This window comes from Coregonus lavaretus, assembly GCF_964263955.1.
Source record: "Coregonus lavaretus genome assembly, chromosome: 11".
In the NCBI taxonomy this organism is placed as follows: Eukaryota; Metazoa; Chordata; class Actinopteri; order Salmoniformes; family Salmonidae; genus Coregonus; species Coregonus lavaretus.
In genome coordinates, this window is record NC_139998.1 from 55,019,046 (window position 1) to 55,036,088 (window position 17,043).

General features: G+C 44.9%; 1 protein-coding gene across 1 annotated transcript in view; it reads right to left on the reverse strand.

Moving 5' to 3' along the window:
- Positions 1-15,348, reverse strand: part of LOC311137124 (WD repeat-containing protein 47-like) — a gene marked incomplete at both ends in the record, with an annotated part of 32,576 nt that extends 17,228 nt beyond the window's left edge. The window contains 7 exons of the mRNA XM_084171462.1: positions 2,785-2,978; positions 3,941-4,034; positions 7,419-7,864; positions 8,363-8,671; positions 9,072-9,156; positions 9,483-9,566; positions 15,191-15,348. Of these exons, the coding sequence (XP_084027588.1) occupies positions 2,785-2,978; positions 3,941-4,034; positions 7,419-7,864; positions 8,363-8,671; positions 9,072-9,156; positions 9,483-9,566; positions 15,191-15,348 (1,370 nt within the window). The remainder of the gene's footprint in view (positions 1-2,784; positions 2,979-3,940; positions 4,035-7,418; positions 7,865-8,362; positions 8,672-9,071; positions 9,157-9,482; positions 9,567-15,190) is intronic.
- Positions 15,349-17,043: the final 1,695 nt, after the last annotated feature.

Sequence of the window (17,043 nt, forward strand, 5' to 3'; positions counted from 1 at the left end):
GCACAACTCGTCGGACCTTGTCACGGATGGGTTATTGCAGCAGACGACCACACCGGGTTCCACTCCTATCAGCTAAAAACAAGAAGAAGCAGCTCCAGTGGGCACGCGGTCACCAACACTGGACAATTGAGGAGTGGAAAAACATTGCCTGGTCCAACGTATCCCGGTTCAGGATTTGGCGTAAGCAGCATGAGTCCATGATAATAATAATAATAATAATATGCCATTTAGCAGACGCTTTTATCCAAAGCGACTTACAGTCATGCGTGCATACATTTTTTTTTTGTGTATGGGTGGTCCCGAGGATCGAACCCACTACCTTGGCGTTACAAGCGCCGTGCTCTACCAGCTGAGCTACAGAGGACCACGACACTATCCTGCCTGGTGTCAGCGGTACAGGCTTGTGGTGGTGGTGTAAATGGTGTGGGGAATGTTTTCCTGGCGCACGTTAGGTCCCTTGATACCAATAAAGCAACGTTGTCATGCCCCGAAGAAGTCCGGCTGTTCTGGAGGCAAAAGGTGGGTACGATCCGGTGCGAGATGGGTGTACCTAATAAACTATATAAATAATGTGTATAGACAATATGGATAGTATATGAATAGAAAAGGTGTGTACGGCTGTAGTTATATAGGATGGTACAGACAGTATCAGTGGCGGTCAGTGCCGTTTATGATGAGGGAGGACAATTTTTTTTTTTTATGAGCATGGCCTTATTTCTATTACAGCATGTTGGATGACTGTCATTCATATTCCATTCACCCAGTTCAATGTAACATCGATAAGTTTAGGCTACTACATGTTCCCTATACCCATCATGAGGTTGCTACAACCTAGCCTATGAAATGAAAGTTTACAACGTAGGTGCACACAGGTAGAGAGACAAATTTGAGATGATAGACAGTGACACATGGACAGACAGTGACACATTCAATACCGCCTTGCACACTCTTGCCTGCATCTAGCTGATCTAGGATGCAATCATTAGTCCAACAGTTGCAAACGAGAGTTTCTATTGGACAAATTCTGGTATTTTTAGCCCGTTTCGTTTGCTTCCGTTTATGAGACGTTTTTCAACAGAATCGGCAGAATGAATACACCCCTGATCACGCATAGGCACAGTTCACTTTCAAACATACCAGCTACGTTGTATTCATTCTAGCCTCTATGCACTCTCCTCCTCTCACCTTTTCCCTTCGTTTGTGGACTTCAATGAATAACACATCAGCTGTATGTGACCAGGCGAAAAAACCTTTCCAAACCTTGTCATAACCGCTACACACAGCCTACATCATTGTCCCCATATTAGCTAAAGTAACGTCCTAGTCAACATAGCTATTAGAACTAATGCGTTAGTAAACCCGCTACAATCATGCAGTAATGTTACAGTGTATAGTCAGTAAGCAGTTAGACCAGCGGGCCCCGGTGGCAATAAATTAATCAAACCAAAAGCTTACCTTGACTTGGAAGAGTTCCAGTGTTGGATAGTCATAGCCAGCTAGCTAACATAGCATCCCTCTGTTTGAGCAGGGTGTTTCAGTAGGCTAAACTAGCTAGCTGCATATGCTAGCTAAGTAAGTGAAACTGAAAAAAAAAATAGAATAAATCTCTCTCTCTCTCTTGCTTCTCTTTCATTTTTGAAGAAATTAATTTGTTCAAAACTGTTCAACTATTGTCTTTCTCTCTTTTTGAGTCAACTACTCTGTAGCTTATGCTTTCAGTACTAGATTCATTCTCTGATCCTTTGATTGGGTGGACAACATGTCAGTTCATGCTGCAACAGCACTGATAGGTTGGAGGACGTCCTCCGGAAGTTGTCATAATTACTGTGTAAGTCTATGGAACGGGGTGAGAACCATGAGCCTCCTAGGTTTTGTATAGAAGTCAATGTACCCAGAGGAGGACGGAAGCTAGCTGTCTTCCGGCTACACCATGGTGCTACCCTACAGAGTGCTGTTGAATATATTTAGTATAGTTTTATCTAAAAAGGATAACTTTTTCAATGTTTTACCATTTAATTTTTTTTTGAAATTCACTGAGGAGGATGGTCCTCCCCTTCCTCCTCTGACCAGCCTCCACTGGACAGTATATAAATAGAAAAGGTGTGTACAGCAGTAGTTATATAGGATGAGCCATGACTACAATTATTGCTAGATATTACTACACTGTTGGAGCTAGAAACATAAGCATTTCACTGCACTTGCTATTTATTTTATTTAACCTTAATTTAACTAGGCAGGTCAATTAAGAACAAATTCTTATTTACAATGACGGCCTACCAAGAGGTAAAAGGCCTCCTGAGGAGACTGGGATTAAACATCTGCAAATCTTTGTACGCGACCAATACAATTTCAGTCAATTTAATTTTCAACACTGTCAGACAACTTGTTTGGAAGACAACAATGAACGACAATCTAATGAGTGAGGTTTTTTCTCAGTGAGGTTGTGCTCCCTCCAGGTGTGTGTGTGTGTGTGTGTGTGTGTGTGTGTGTGTGTGTGTGTATGTGTGTGTGTGTGTGTGTGTGTGTGTGTGTGTGTGTGTGTGTGTGTGTGTGTGTGTGGTCTCTAACCTGTTGAGGAACTTCTCAGTGAGGTTGTGCTCCCTCCAGGTGAGGTTGTGCTCCCTCCAGGTGTGTGTGTGTGTGTGTGTGTGTGTGTGTGTGTGTGTGTGTGTGTGTGTGTGTGTGTGTGTGTGTGTGTGTGTGTGTGTGTGTGTGTGTGTGTGTGTGTGTGTGTGTGTGTGTGTGTGTGTGTGTGTGTGTGTGTGTGTGTGTGTTGTCTCTAACCTGTTGAGGAACTTCTCTGTGAGGTTGTGCTCCCTCCAGGTGAGGGTGTTCTGGGCATCTGGCCCCTCCTGTGTGTGAACCCCCCCCTCTAGGAGCATCTGCTGGTACAGCTGTCTCTGCTGCTGCTTCTGCTCCAGGTGCTGCTGGACACGTTTCCTCTGCCTGTAGTACTCCTGGACCTGCTCACTGTCATGCTGTTGAAGACACACACACACGCATTCAGAAAGATAGACGGATATAGTACAAAGACTGAAACGCGCCCACACACCATTATGTCAGGTCATGAGGTTACTTCCAAAAACAAGCGGCAAGCTACTGTACAGCCAACTCCACAATTTCAAGGCCTCAAAGTTCATCCCCATAAAACATTTAATTAAATTACCAAGGACCCCCATCAGACACACAATGGGACAACTCTTCATCTCTCTAAAGTGACTCTATGCATGCACAGAAAAATCCAATCTAAACCTGCTGGGCTTTAGCGATGCATTAAAAATGAGCAATGAGTATGCTAGCAGATTGGCTGTCGAGACCAGCCATCAAAGCAGATTCTACACCGCTGTCCGTGACCTGTGTCATCAGATTATGGCCACCATAGCAGATGAGGTGGCCGCTGTTGGCAGTAGCTCATAGACTCCCCTGTCAGGTGACAGGGTGTCTGTGGGGTCGACTCCCTCGTGGACGAGGTCGTTGAGGTGGATTTATAGGTAACTAATGTCAGTGGGTGAGGAGATGGGAGTGTGGGGGGGACGACCATGAGAGAGAGGGGTGGGGGGAGGCCATGAGAGAGAGAGAGAGAGAGAGAGAGAGAGAGAGAGAGAGAGAGAGAGAGAGAGAGAGAGAGAGAGAGAGAGAGAGAGAGAGAGAGAGAGAGAGAGAGAGAGAGAGAGAGAGAATAGGTGGGGGAGGCCATGAGAGAGAGAGAGAGAGAGAGAGAGAGAGAGAGAGAGAGAGAGAGAGAGAGAGAGAGAGAGAGAGAGAGATCACAAGATGTATTCCCTTTTATAATGTATGTCCTAATGGCCAGATGGGGACACCATCTTTCAAAGGTTTGCAGGAAATTGGGATGAAATGTTAGTGGCATTTACAGTTAGATGCGCTGGTCTCACTAATTGTCACAGGAAATGCCTTGCATGATACGAGGGGGTGAAATTACCTCTTTTTCGTTTGGTGGCCCACCGTCCGTCCCCGGTGCCAGTGGGGTGCGCATGACATTTGGTCCACTGGAGGCCAGAACCGGTGGGACAATCCTGTTGACAAAGGGACAAAATATCCACATGACTATAGGCTTGGCAGGGACACATTTACAGTGTCCTCTCCAAAATGGCATACACTGCAAAATACAGTGCCTTCGGAAAGTATTCAGACCCCTTGGCTTTTTCCACATTTTGTTACATTACAGCCTTATTCTAAAATTGATTCAATAGTTTTTTCCCCTCATCAATCTACACACAATACCTCATAATGACAAAGCAAAAACAGATTTCTAGAATGTTTTGCTAATTTATCAAGATAAAAAAATTAAATGTAATGTTACATTTACATAAGTATTCAGACCCTTTACTCAATACTTTTAGAATAAGGCTGTAAAGTAACAAAATGTGGAAAAAGTCAACGGGTCTGAATACTTTCCGAAGGCACTGTAAGCACACTTTCAACCAATCCCAAATCGCCCCCCTACACCCTAGGGAGGTGGTGGTGGTGGGGCTAGTACCATATTGCATATAGGCCATAGACCGTCACCATCATCATCGTTTGACTACAGAACAGTCGACCGGTACAGACCGCATATACAATAGACCCTATAGGTAAAGACCTACCTATTAATTCCTTTCAGATCTACACAAGCCTAGGTAAGACCTAGGGGTCGATGTGTGCATCTGGTCCTCTGTAGCTCAATTGGTAGAGCATGACGCTTGTAACGCCAGGGTAGTGGGTTCGATTCCCCGGGACCACCCATACGTAAAAATGTATGCACACCTGACTAAGTCGCTTTGGATAAAAGCGTCTGCTAAATGGCATATTATTACTATTATATATATAGTTTTTTTCTACTAATGTTTTCATACTTCATTCAGTCGCCCTTAGAGACCACAGTCAGCTTGTCAGCGAACCAGTACGTGACATGATGCCAAACTGAGTCCCTGGAGGACATGTCTTCGCTTACATCACAACAATATACATGCCAAACTGAGTCCCTGGAGGACATGTCTTCGCTTACATCACAACAATATACATGCCAAACTGAGTCCCTGGAGGACATGTCTTCGCTTACATCACAACAATATACATGCCAAACTGAGTCCCTGGAGGACATGTCTTCGCTTACATCACCACAATATACATGCCAAACTGAGTCCCTGGAGGACATTATGTCTTCGCTTACATCACAACAATATACATGCCAAACTGAGTCCCTGGAGGACATTATGTCTTCGCTTACATCACAACAATATACATGCCAAACTGAGTCCCTGGAGGACATGTCTTCGCTTACATCACAACAATATACATGCCAAACTGTGTCCCTAGAGGACATTATGTCTTCGCTTACATCACAACAATATACATGCCAAACTGAGTCCCTGGAGGACATGTCTTCGCTTACATCACAACAATATACATGCCAAACTGAGTCCCTGGAGGACATGTCTTCGCTTACATCACAACAATATACATGCCAAACTGAGTCCCTAGAGGACATTATGTCTTCGCTTACATCACAACAATATACATGCCAAACTGAGTCCCTGGAGGACATTATGTCTTCGCTTACATCACAACAATATACATGCCAAACTGAGTCCCTAGAGGACATGTCTTCGCTTACATCACAACAATATACATGCCAAACTGAGTCCCTCGAGGACATGTCTTCGCTTACATCACAACAATATACATGCCAAACTGAGTCCCTGGAGGACATGTCTTCGCTTACATCACAACAATATACATGCCAAACTGAGTCCCTGGAGGACATGTCTTCCCTTACATCACAACAATATACATGCCAAACTGAGTCCCTGGAGGACATGTCTTCGCTTACATCACAACAATATACATGCCAAACTGAGTCCCTGGAGGACATGTCTTCCCTTACATCACAACAATATACATGCCAAACTGAGTCCCTGGAGGACATTATGTCTTCGCTTACATCACAACAATATACATGCCAAACTGAGTCCCTGGAGGACATGTCTTCCCTTACATCACAACAATATACATGCCAAACTGAGTCCCTAGAGGACATTATGTCTTCGCTTACATCACAACAATATACATGCCAAACTGAGTCCCTAGAGGACATGTCTTCGCTTACATCACAACAATATACATGCCAAACTGAGTCCCTCGAGGACATGTCTTCGCTTACATCACAACAATATACATGCCAAACTGAGTCCCTGGAGGACATGTCTTCGCTTACATCACAACAATATACATGCCAAACTGAGTCCCTGGAGGACATGTCTTCCCTTACATCACAACAATATACATGCCAAACTGAGTCCCTGGAGGACATGTCTTCGCTTACATCACAACAATATACATGCCAAACTGAGTCCCTGGAGGACATGTCTTCCCTTACATCACAACAATATACATGCCAAACTGAGTCCCTGGAGGACATTATGTCTTCGCTTACATCACAACAATATACATGCCAAACTGAGTCCCTGGAGGACATGTCTTCCCTTACATCACAACAATATACATGCCAAACTGAGTCCCTAGAGGACATGTCTTCGCTTACATCACAACAATATACTGCTACAGCTCCTATTAATCCTCAACTGCAAGAGTTCACCATCACCACTATGGGGTCGGTCTTTCATCAAATTGAATCATAATGAAATCTATATTTAAATACTAGCTATCTTTTACCAGATATAAATGCCAAAACAGACATAGCCACATTGTCCAATATGTGTCCGAATACTGAATGTTTCCACTTCTATACCCAGCCCTGATGGGCTCTTTGCAAGAGCAGAGTGGTGGACCTCTCAGACAGTGGACAACAGCTAATGTATGTCAAAGCATTGTTAACAGGATTACTGATAATACTATTAAGGCTAAATAAAGTGCCATATTCAGAGATCCACTATTTGTAAGGGTATAGGTCTGCATTCACTTTTGGGCAGTTACTCAAAACCGCATACACACAGCAATGCTTTATGTCTCCACATGGATCTAGTACTAGTAGGGTATAAACGTGTTCCACATGTTAAAGCTTAAGGAAAGGTTAAAGCGTGAGGAAAGGTTAAAGGTTAAGGAAAGGTTAAAGCGTGAGGAAAGGTTAAAGGTTAAGGAAAGGTTAAAGCGTGAGGAAAGGTTAAAGGTTAAGGAAAGGTTCAAGCGTGAGGAAAGGTTAAAGCGTGAGGAAAGGTTAAAGGTTAAGGAAAGGTTAAAGCGTGAGGAAAGGTTAAAGGTTAAGGAAAGGTTAAAGCGTGAGGAAAGGTTAAAGGTTAAGGAAAGGTTAAAGGTTAAGGAAAGGTGTTTGGACCTGAATGGAATTGGGATTCATTGTGAATCCTGGTAAGAGTGCATCTTGTTTACAGTAATAGTATTGTCATGCCGTACCTACTGATTTCAATACATCTGTATTAACCCTGAAGGGCCTAGCGTTGTACCTCTCTGGCGAGTCGTCGTCCAGCTGGCGCACATTATTCTCCACCATGCTTTGGCTGAGCGCTGGCCTCACGCTGCCCTCCGTGCCCCTCTTGTTCTGGGTCTGGGCAGCCAGGCCATGGGATAGCCCGTCCAGCGCCGGGTTCAGGGACCGCGACATGTAGGTGTCTGCCGACTGAGGCCTCTGCAGGGGCGAGGAGGGACAGGGGGAAAGCCGGCTGATGAGGGGGGTGAGCAGGTCGGCGTGGCCGGCCTTGGTAGGCTTGACGAGGGGATCCACGTGGATGGCCAGGGTCTTCTGCTGGAAGGCGCAGGAGAAGGCGCCTGGCGAGAGGTTCTGGAGCCACGAGAGCAGGGAGAGGTCGAGTTCGTCGCAGCCATTGCCGCACAGCACGTCCACGCCCAAGAGCACCTCGTCCTCTGTGATCTCCTCCCCCGTGGCTTTGCTCTGGAAGAGAAGAGGACAGACTGTTTGTGTCTCATTTCCTCCATCTGAACTGGTATTACCTAGGCTAGAGACTCCTGGTAGTCATATCTCTATAGTAACTTCACCTATCAGCAAGGATGAGTTAGACTGAGCTACTGTGAAGCTCCCCTTCCATTATGTACGTGGTGAAGCGTCTCATCCTTGGGACCTCTGTAGAGTTTTGGAAACGGAGAACATTGGTGTCTCAAAGAGACATTTTTCAACCTTTCTCAAAACACTTGACATTCCGAAACAAGGTAAAGGAACTGACCTCACTCACCTCCAGCCAACACATTGGCCATATTTACTGAGCCTGATTCCTCTCTAGGTTACTACCTTCTAGGGAATTCTAACTGGCCACTGTGCTTCTGCTTCTCCTTAGTCGTTGGGGCCCTGGTTACCGTAAAGCACGTTGTGACAACTGCTGATGTAAAAAGGGCTTTATAAATACATTTGATTGACTGATAAAGCCACACCCACCTGACAGAACTCCACACAGCACTCATACAACACTCCTTTGATGAGCAGCTGGAAGAGGCGGTTCCCTGAGGCCCTGAACCCAGCCTCGCTCAGCTTCCTGTCGGCAGGGATGAACTCAGCCACCATGGCGCAGGCCTCCTCGAAGCAGTGCACCCGGGCCGTGCTAGGGTTCCAGTCCTTGAACTCAGCGTGTTGGGTGAGGCAGGGCAGGGTGAGGAGCAGGCAGAGTTTACTGTAGTCGTCTTTAGAGGGGCAGAACACCTCCAGGCTGTGGAGACACTTGACCGCTTCCTGCATGGACAGCTCCAGCTGTCGGCAGCATAAGGAAAGGGGCAGGAGCTTCATTCAATGGCGTTTACTGAGTAGAGTAATACTAAATATAACTGTTATTTCATAGTATATCACACTAATACTAAGCCAATTTAAGATAATTTAAATGTAATTCATGAATTAAGAAGTGCCTATTATTATATTTTCCTTGAACATGAAGTTCACTTCCAAATTACTCCCAAACTACACTGGAAGGGGGTCACGTTTTCCTTCCGCAGTGATTTTTTTAGCTTGCTACACCTGAAGCATAAAAACAGTTGATCTCTTGAAATGGATCTTGCTCAACAGATGGGTGGCTTTTGCTGCCAGTATCTCAGCATGTCTATTTGAATACAGTACCACCTGCAATGCTTGCGGTATAGATTGGCTGCCCACTCACATTCTGAGGGTCGTCGGCAGCTGACATGGCGTTATTCACACACAAGGCTTCCAGAAATTTCTGTTTCAGGACGATGTAGCGGAACCTGGACAAGCCAGGGAGGATCACAAGACACATTTATAACATTCAGTAAAAAAACAACTCACTGTCAACTGGGTTCGTCTATTAACCTTTGGCCAATGTGCCAAAATTGAAAAGGGAAAATTGGCATTGCTTCGTATGTAATTGAACAAAATAGGTCGACTGTACAAAGATAAGACCTCATTTCACCTCTCGGTCGAGACCTCACTCTTGACTGGCTAATCAAATCTCTGAAGAGTTAATGTGGTCTGTGTATCTGGCAAGAGTTAAGATTCACATTTGGGTGGCAGATATTGGGTCATATAAGCATTAAAAAAAAGGTTATCTCACCTCTTTTTGTCAAACTTGTCCATGCCCTCTAAAGGCTGAATGAACTGTAGGACCTCTTCCCACTGGCCATCTAGAATCAGCTGCCTGTGGAGAGAAGAACAGAGTAGGAGGGTTGATCTTCACCTTCTCAATAGAGGCACAACATGGGAATAACTGTCAGGGCATAGAGTGAACAGGACCCTGTTGTTCTGAAACTCTGTTTTACCTTTATCCATTCACCATGCTTGTACCTTATGGTAGCAGTGTGGTGATATTAATGATAAGCTAGTTGTTAGCTACAGATGTTTTATGAAAAACTGTACAGTGCCCTTTGAATGCTGTTAGTATTTGTGTGTAGTACTGTAAAAGAGCATCCTAATTTGCTAGTATTTGTGTAGTACTGCAACAGAGCATTCTAATTTGTTAGTATTTGTGTGTAGTACTGCAAAAAAGCATCCTAATTTGTTAGTATTTGTGTGTATGTCACGATCGTCTGGGTAAGGAGTCGTAGACCAAGGCGCAGCGTGTGAAATAAACATGACTTTATTTAATTAAAGTTTCTAAATACAAACAAAACACGATTCGTGAAGTCCACGGTTAAACATACCGACACGGAACAAAAACCCACAACACCCAAGGGAAAACATACAGATTAAATATGGCTCCCAATCAGAGACAACCAGCCGACAGCTGACACTCGTTGCCTCTGATTGGGAGTCACACAGGCAAACATAGAAACAGAACAACTAGAATACCCAACATAGAAAAATAACACATAGAATGCACACACCCTGGCTCAACATATAGAGTCCCAGAGCCAGGGTGTGACAGTACCCCCCCCCTAAAGGCGCGGACTGCGACCGCGTCTTAACAAAACCCCAAACAGGGGAGGGCTGGGTGGGCATTCCTCCTAGGAGGCGGCTCCGGCTCCGGCCTTGACCACCACCCTTCCATAATTCCCCCGTAGCGCCCCTGGTCCGGTCTGACCCCGCTGGCTGGATCTGGACTGGACATTGACGGAGCGGATTGCTTACGCTCCGTTGTGGAGCAGCTGACCGGTCTTACCAGGCTGACGACTCGCACCCCGGGCTTGGTGCGAGTAGCAGGAATGGGCCTTACCAGGCTGACGACTCGCACCCCTGGCTTGGTGCGTGGAAGAGAGACGGGCCTTACCAGGCTGACGACTCGCACCCCTGGCTTGGTGCGAGTGGCAGGAACAGGCCGGACCGGGCTGGCGACGCGCACCGTAGGTTTGGTGCGAGTGGCAGGAACAGGCCGGGTCGGGCTGGCGACGCGCACCGTAGACTTGGTGCGGGTGGCAGGAACAGGCCGGACCGGGCTGGCGACGCGCACCGTAGGTTTAGTGCGTGGAGCAGGGACAGGCCGGGCTGGGCTGTCGACGCACACCGTAGGCTTGGTGCGTGGAGCAGGGACAGGCCGGGCTGGGATGGCGACGCGCACCGTAGGTTTAGTGCGTGGAGCAGGGACAGGCCGGGCTGGGCTGTCGACGCACACCGTAGGCTTGGTGCGTGGAGCAGGGACAGGCCGGACCGGGCTGGCGACGCACACCGTAGGCTTGGTGCGTGGAGTAGGGACAGGCCGGGCTGGGCTGGCGACGCGCACCGTAGGTTTAGTGCGTGGAGCAGGGACAGGCCGGGCTGGGCTGTCGACGCACACCGTAGGCTTGGTGCGTGGAGCAGGGACAGGCCGGACCGGGCTGGCGACGCACACCGTAGGCTTGGTGCGTGGAGTAGGGACAGGCCGGGCTGGGCTGGCGACGCGCACTGTAGGTTTAGTGCGTGGAGCAGGGACAGGCCGGGCTGGGCTGTCGACGCACACCGTAGGCTTGGTGCGTGGAGCAGGGACAGGCCGAACCGGGCTGTGGAGACGGATAGGAGGCCTGGAGTGAATAGCGGCCACCACCCGTCCTGGCTGAATGCCTACCCTCACACACTCTGTGTGAGGCATCCGCACAGGACGTACAGGGCGGTGTACCCCTGGCCTGGTGGCCTTCTGGATCCGCCCCCTTTTCTCCTCCGTCAGCCCCGTCGTCCATGCCGTGTGCCCCCCCCTAAAAAATTTCTGGGGTTGCCTCACGACCGTCCGACGACGACCCTGATCACGCCGTAGCTCCTCTCTACGGCGCGCCTCCACCGTCTCACTCCATGGCCGGCGATCCATCCCGGCCAGGATTTCCTCCCAGGTCCAGGACCCCTGCCCATCCAAGATCTGCTCCCACGTCCAGGCTGCCTGCTCCTGGACACGCTGCTTGGTCTTGGTATGGTGGGTTTTTCTGTCAAGGTCGAGGTAGGGTAAGGAGTCGTAGACCAAGGCGCAGCGTGTGAAATAAACATGACTTTATTTAATTAAAGTTTCTAAATACAAACAAAACACGATTCGTGAAGTCCACGGTTAAACATACCGACACGGAACAAAAACCCACAACACCCAAGGGAAAACATACAGATTAAATATGGCTCCCAATCAGAGACAACCAGCCGACAGCTGACACTCGTTGCCTCTGATTGGGAGTCACACAGGCAAACATAGAAACAGAACAACTAGAATACCCAACATAGAAAAATAACACATAGAATGCACACACCCTGGCTCAACATATAGAGTCCCAGAGCCAGGGTGTGACAGTGTAGTACTGCAACAGAGCATCCTAATTTGTTAGTATTTGTGTGTAGTACTGCAACAGAGCATTCTAATTTGATAGTATTTGTGTGTAGTACTGCAACAGAGCATTCTAATTTGTTAGTATTTGTGTGTAGTACTGCAACAGAGCATTCTAATTTGATAGTATTTGTGTGTAGTACTGCAACGGAGCATTCTAATTTGATAGTATTTGTGTGTAGTACTGAAACAGAGCATTCTAATTTGATAGTATTTGTGTGTAGCACTGAAACAGAGCATTCTAATTTGATAGTATGTGTGTAGTACTGAAACAGAGCATTCTAATTTGATAGTATTTGTGTGTAGCACTGAAACAGAGCATTCTAATGTGATAGTATTTGTGTGTAGTACTGAAACAGAGCATTCTAATTTGATAGTATTTGTGTGTAGCACTGAAACAGAGCATTCTAATTTGATAGTATTTGTGTGTAGTACTGCAAAAAAGCATCCTAATTTGTTAGTATTTGTGTGTAGTACTGCAACAGAGCATCCTAATTTGTTAGTATTTGTGTGTAGTACTGCAACAGAGCATCCTAATTTGATAGTATTTGTGTGTAGCACTGAAACAGAGCATTCTAATTTGATAGTATTTGTGTGTAGCACTGAAACAGAGCATTCTAATTTGATAGTATTTGTGTGTAGCACTGAAACAGAGCATTCTAATTTGATAGTATTTGTGTGTAGTACTGAAACAGAGCATTCTAATTTGATAGTATGTGTGTAGCACTGAAACAGAGCATTCTAATTTGATAGTATTTGTGTGTAGCACTGAAACAGAGCATCCTAATTTGATAGTATGTGTGTGTAGTACTGAAACAGAGCATTCTAATTTGATAGTATTTGTGTGTAGTACTGAAACAGAGCATTCTAATTTGATAGTATTTGTGTGTAGTACTGAAACAGAGCATTCTAATTTGATAGTATTTGTGTGTAGTACTGAAACAGAGCATTCTAATTTGATAGTATTTGTGTGTAGTACTGAAACAGAGCATTCTAATTTGATAGTATTTGTGTGTAGTACTGAAACAGAGAATTCTAATTTGATAGTATTTGTGTGTAGTACTGAAACAGAGCATTCTAATTTGATAGTATTTGTGTGTAGCACTGAAACAGAGCATTCTAATTTGATAGTATTTGTGTGTAGCACTGAAACAGAGCATTCTAATTTGATAGTATTTGTGTGTAGCACTGAAACAGAGCATTCTAATTTGATAGTATTTGTGTGTAGCACTGAAACAGAGCATTCTAATTTGATAGTATTTGTGTGTAGCACTGAAACAGAGCATTCTAATTTGATAGTATTTGTGTGTAGCACTGAAACAGAGCATTCTAATTTGATAGTATTTGTGTGTAGTACTGAAACAGAGCATTCTAATTTGATAGTATTTGTGTGTAGCACTGAAACAGAGCATTCTAATTTGATAGTATTTGTGTGTAGCACTGAAACAGAGCATTCTAATTTGATAGTATTTGTGTGTAGTACTGAAACAGAGCATTCTAATTTGATAGTATTTGTGTGTAGCACTGAAACAGAGCATTCTAATTTGATAGTATTTGTGTGTAGCACTGAAACAGAGCATTCTAATTTGATAGTATTTGTGCGTAGTACTGAAACAGAGCATTCTAATTTGATAGTATTTGTGTGTAGTACTGAAACAGAGCATTCTAATTTGATAGTATTTGTGTGTAGTACTGAAACAGAGCATTCTAATTTGATAGTATTTGTGTGTAGCACTGAAACAGAGCATTCTAATTTGATAGTATTTGTGTGTAGCACTGAAACAGAGCATTCTAATTTGATAGTATTTGTGCGTAGTACTGAAACAGAGCATTCTAATTGATAGTATTTGTGTGTAGCACTGAAACAGAGCATTCTAATTTGATAGTATTTGTGTGTAGCACTGAAACAGAGCATTCTAATTTGATAGTATTTGTGTGTAGCACTGAAACAGAGCATTCTAATTTGATAGTATTTGTGTGTAGTACTGAAACAGAGCATTCTAATTTGATAGTATTTGTGTGTAGTACTGCAACAGAGCATTCTAATTTGATAGTATTTGTGTGTAGTACTGAAACAGAGCATTCTAATTTGATAGTATTTGTGTGTAGTACTGAAACAGAGCATTCTAATTTGATAGTATTTGTGTGTAGTACTGAAACAGAGCATTCTAATTTGATAGTATTTGTGTGTAGTACTGAAACAGAGCATTCTAATTTGATAGTATTTGTGTGTAGCACTGAAACAGAGCATTCTAATTTGATAGTATTTGTGTGTAGCACTGAAACAGAGCATTCTAATTTGATAGTATTTGTGTGTAGCACTGAAACAGAGCATTCTAATTTGATAAGCCTGATGGAAAACAAAGAGGGGTTATAACAACGACCTTGTAAATCGATGATAAACGTTTATGTAATCAGCCACTTACCGAAGCTAAATTGAATAATATCCCAAGGGGATCTTTTGATTGAGTCTCTCTGGTGAATGTCACTGAGTACTGTACAAGGTGCAGTGCATCATGAAATACGCATAATGTAAAAAAGGGGATATCTAGGAATGGAGCTCGGGACCTCACATATGACAACACTATCGGTGTACTTAAAGGGACATTTCACTCCAAAGTCAACAATTGTCTGATGTTTTCAGAATGTAAAAGTTGTCTAACATCCCATGCCATCAGTTGTGTAGCTCTATGAATGGAAAAGACCGGGAGATAATACGGTTCTTAAATCTTCCATTGATTTTGGATAGCTGGATCTACAAAACAGATGGTCTGAGACATGGACTTGTTTACAGAGTCTTAGAGCGTAAGGTAGCTCCATTTAATGCAGTCGTCATCAAGCCTTTTGATTAGCTGATTCAGGTGTATCAGAACTGGGCTGGAGGGAAAAACCTGCACACGGGGATTGAAGAGCACTGCTTTAAAAGAGTCCTAATGGGGTGATCTTTCCGAAGATTCTTCCCCCTGAGGGAGGTATGCCTAGCCAGGGTTGCTCCCATACACACTTTAGAATGACACTGTGTTTGTAGCAGACTAAAGCAATGGTAGTACCTGAGGAAGAGCATGTCATCAGAGTAAAGGCCATTGATGACGCCGCTCTCCTTCTCCAGGGCCAGCATGCTGATGTGGAGCTTCCTGGAGTTGAGGAAGTCCAGCATCAGTTTGATCACCTCCACCTCCTTGATGTTAATGGTCTCCTCCGCTGTCATGGCGACTGTCTGTCAGGTTAGGTAATGGGAGAGACTATCTGTCAGCAAAAAATATAATAATAATAATTTAGGGCAGCTGTTCCAATGTATGAAATAATTTTTATTTTCAAATACAATTTATTTTTAGGCTTAGTTGTGGTCAATTTGAAGTGTACAAATTATTATAATGATGTACCCGCCCCACTCCCTCCCACCATCAGCGTCGTTCTGCTGGCCAGTGTTGCCATGTTCGCGGTTCTCCGACAATTGGGCTACTTTGAAAACGATGTCGCGGGTGAAAATGTATTGGTCGCGTGTGGCGGGCTACTTCCGAACTGCACTGCATCCGCCATGGCATTTCTCTTTAAAAATATACACTGCTCAAAAAAATTAGGGGAACACTAAAATAACACATCCTAGATCTGAATGAATGAAATAATATTTTTAAATACTTTTTTCTTTACATAGTTGAATGTGCTGACAACAAAATCACACAAAAATTATCAATGGAAATCAAATTTATCAACCCATGGAGGTCTGGATTTGGAGTCACCCTCAAAATTAAAGTGGAAAACCACACTACAGGCTGATCCATCTTTGATGTAATGTCCTTAAAACAAGTCAAAATGAGGCTCAGTAGTGTGTGTGGCCTCCACGTGCCTGTATGACCTCCCTACAACACCTGGGCATGCTCCTGATGAGGTGGCGGATGGTCTCCTGAGGGATCTCCTCCCAGACCTGGACTAAAGCATCCGCCAACTCCTGGACAGTCTGTGGTGCAACGTGGCGTTGGTGGATGGAGCGAGACATGATGTCCCAGATGTGCTCAATTGGATTCAGGTCTGGGGAACGGGCGGGCCAGTCCATAGCATCAATGCCTTCCTCTTGCAAGAACTGCTGACACACTCCAGCCACATGAGGTCTAGCATTGTCTTGCATTAGGAGGAACCCAGGGCCAACCGCACCAGCATATGGTCTCACAAGGGGTCTGAGGATCTCATCTCGGTACCTAATGGCAGTCAGGCTACCTCTGGCGAGCACATGGAGGGCTGTGCGGCCCCCCAAAGAAATGCTACCCCACACCATGACTGACCCACCGCCAAACCGGTCATGCTGGAGGATGTTGCAGGCAGCAGAACGTTCTCCACGGCGTCTCCAGACTCTGTCACGTCTGTCACGTGCTCAGTGTGAACCTGCTTTCATCTGTGAAGAGCACAGGTCACAGTTTGATTTCACAGAAGTGTGATTGACTTGGAGTTACATTGTGTTGTTTAAGTGTTCCCTTTATTTTTTTGAGCAGTGTATATATATTTAACTGTGACCTGCTGCTGCTGACTATCAGGCAGTGAGCAGGATGTTACTGATTGAGTTAGTGAGCAGGATGTTACTGAGTTAGTGAGTAATTGAGTGAGGAGGATGTTACTGAGTTAGTGAGTGAGTGAGGAGGATGTTACTGAGTTAGTGAGTGAGAAGGATGTTACTGATTGAGTGAGTGAGTGAGGAGGATGTTAGTGAGTTAGTGAGTGAGAAGGATGTTACTGATTGAGAAGGATGTTACCGAGTTAGTGAGTGAGTGAGGAGGATGTTAGTGAGTGAGTTATTGAGTGAGAAGGATGTTACTGATTGAGTGAGTGAAGAGGATGTTACTGAGTGAGTGAGTGAGAAGGATGTTACTGATTGAAAAGGATGTTACCGAGTTAGTGAGTGAGTGAGAAG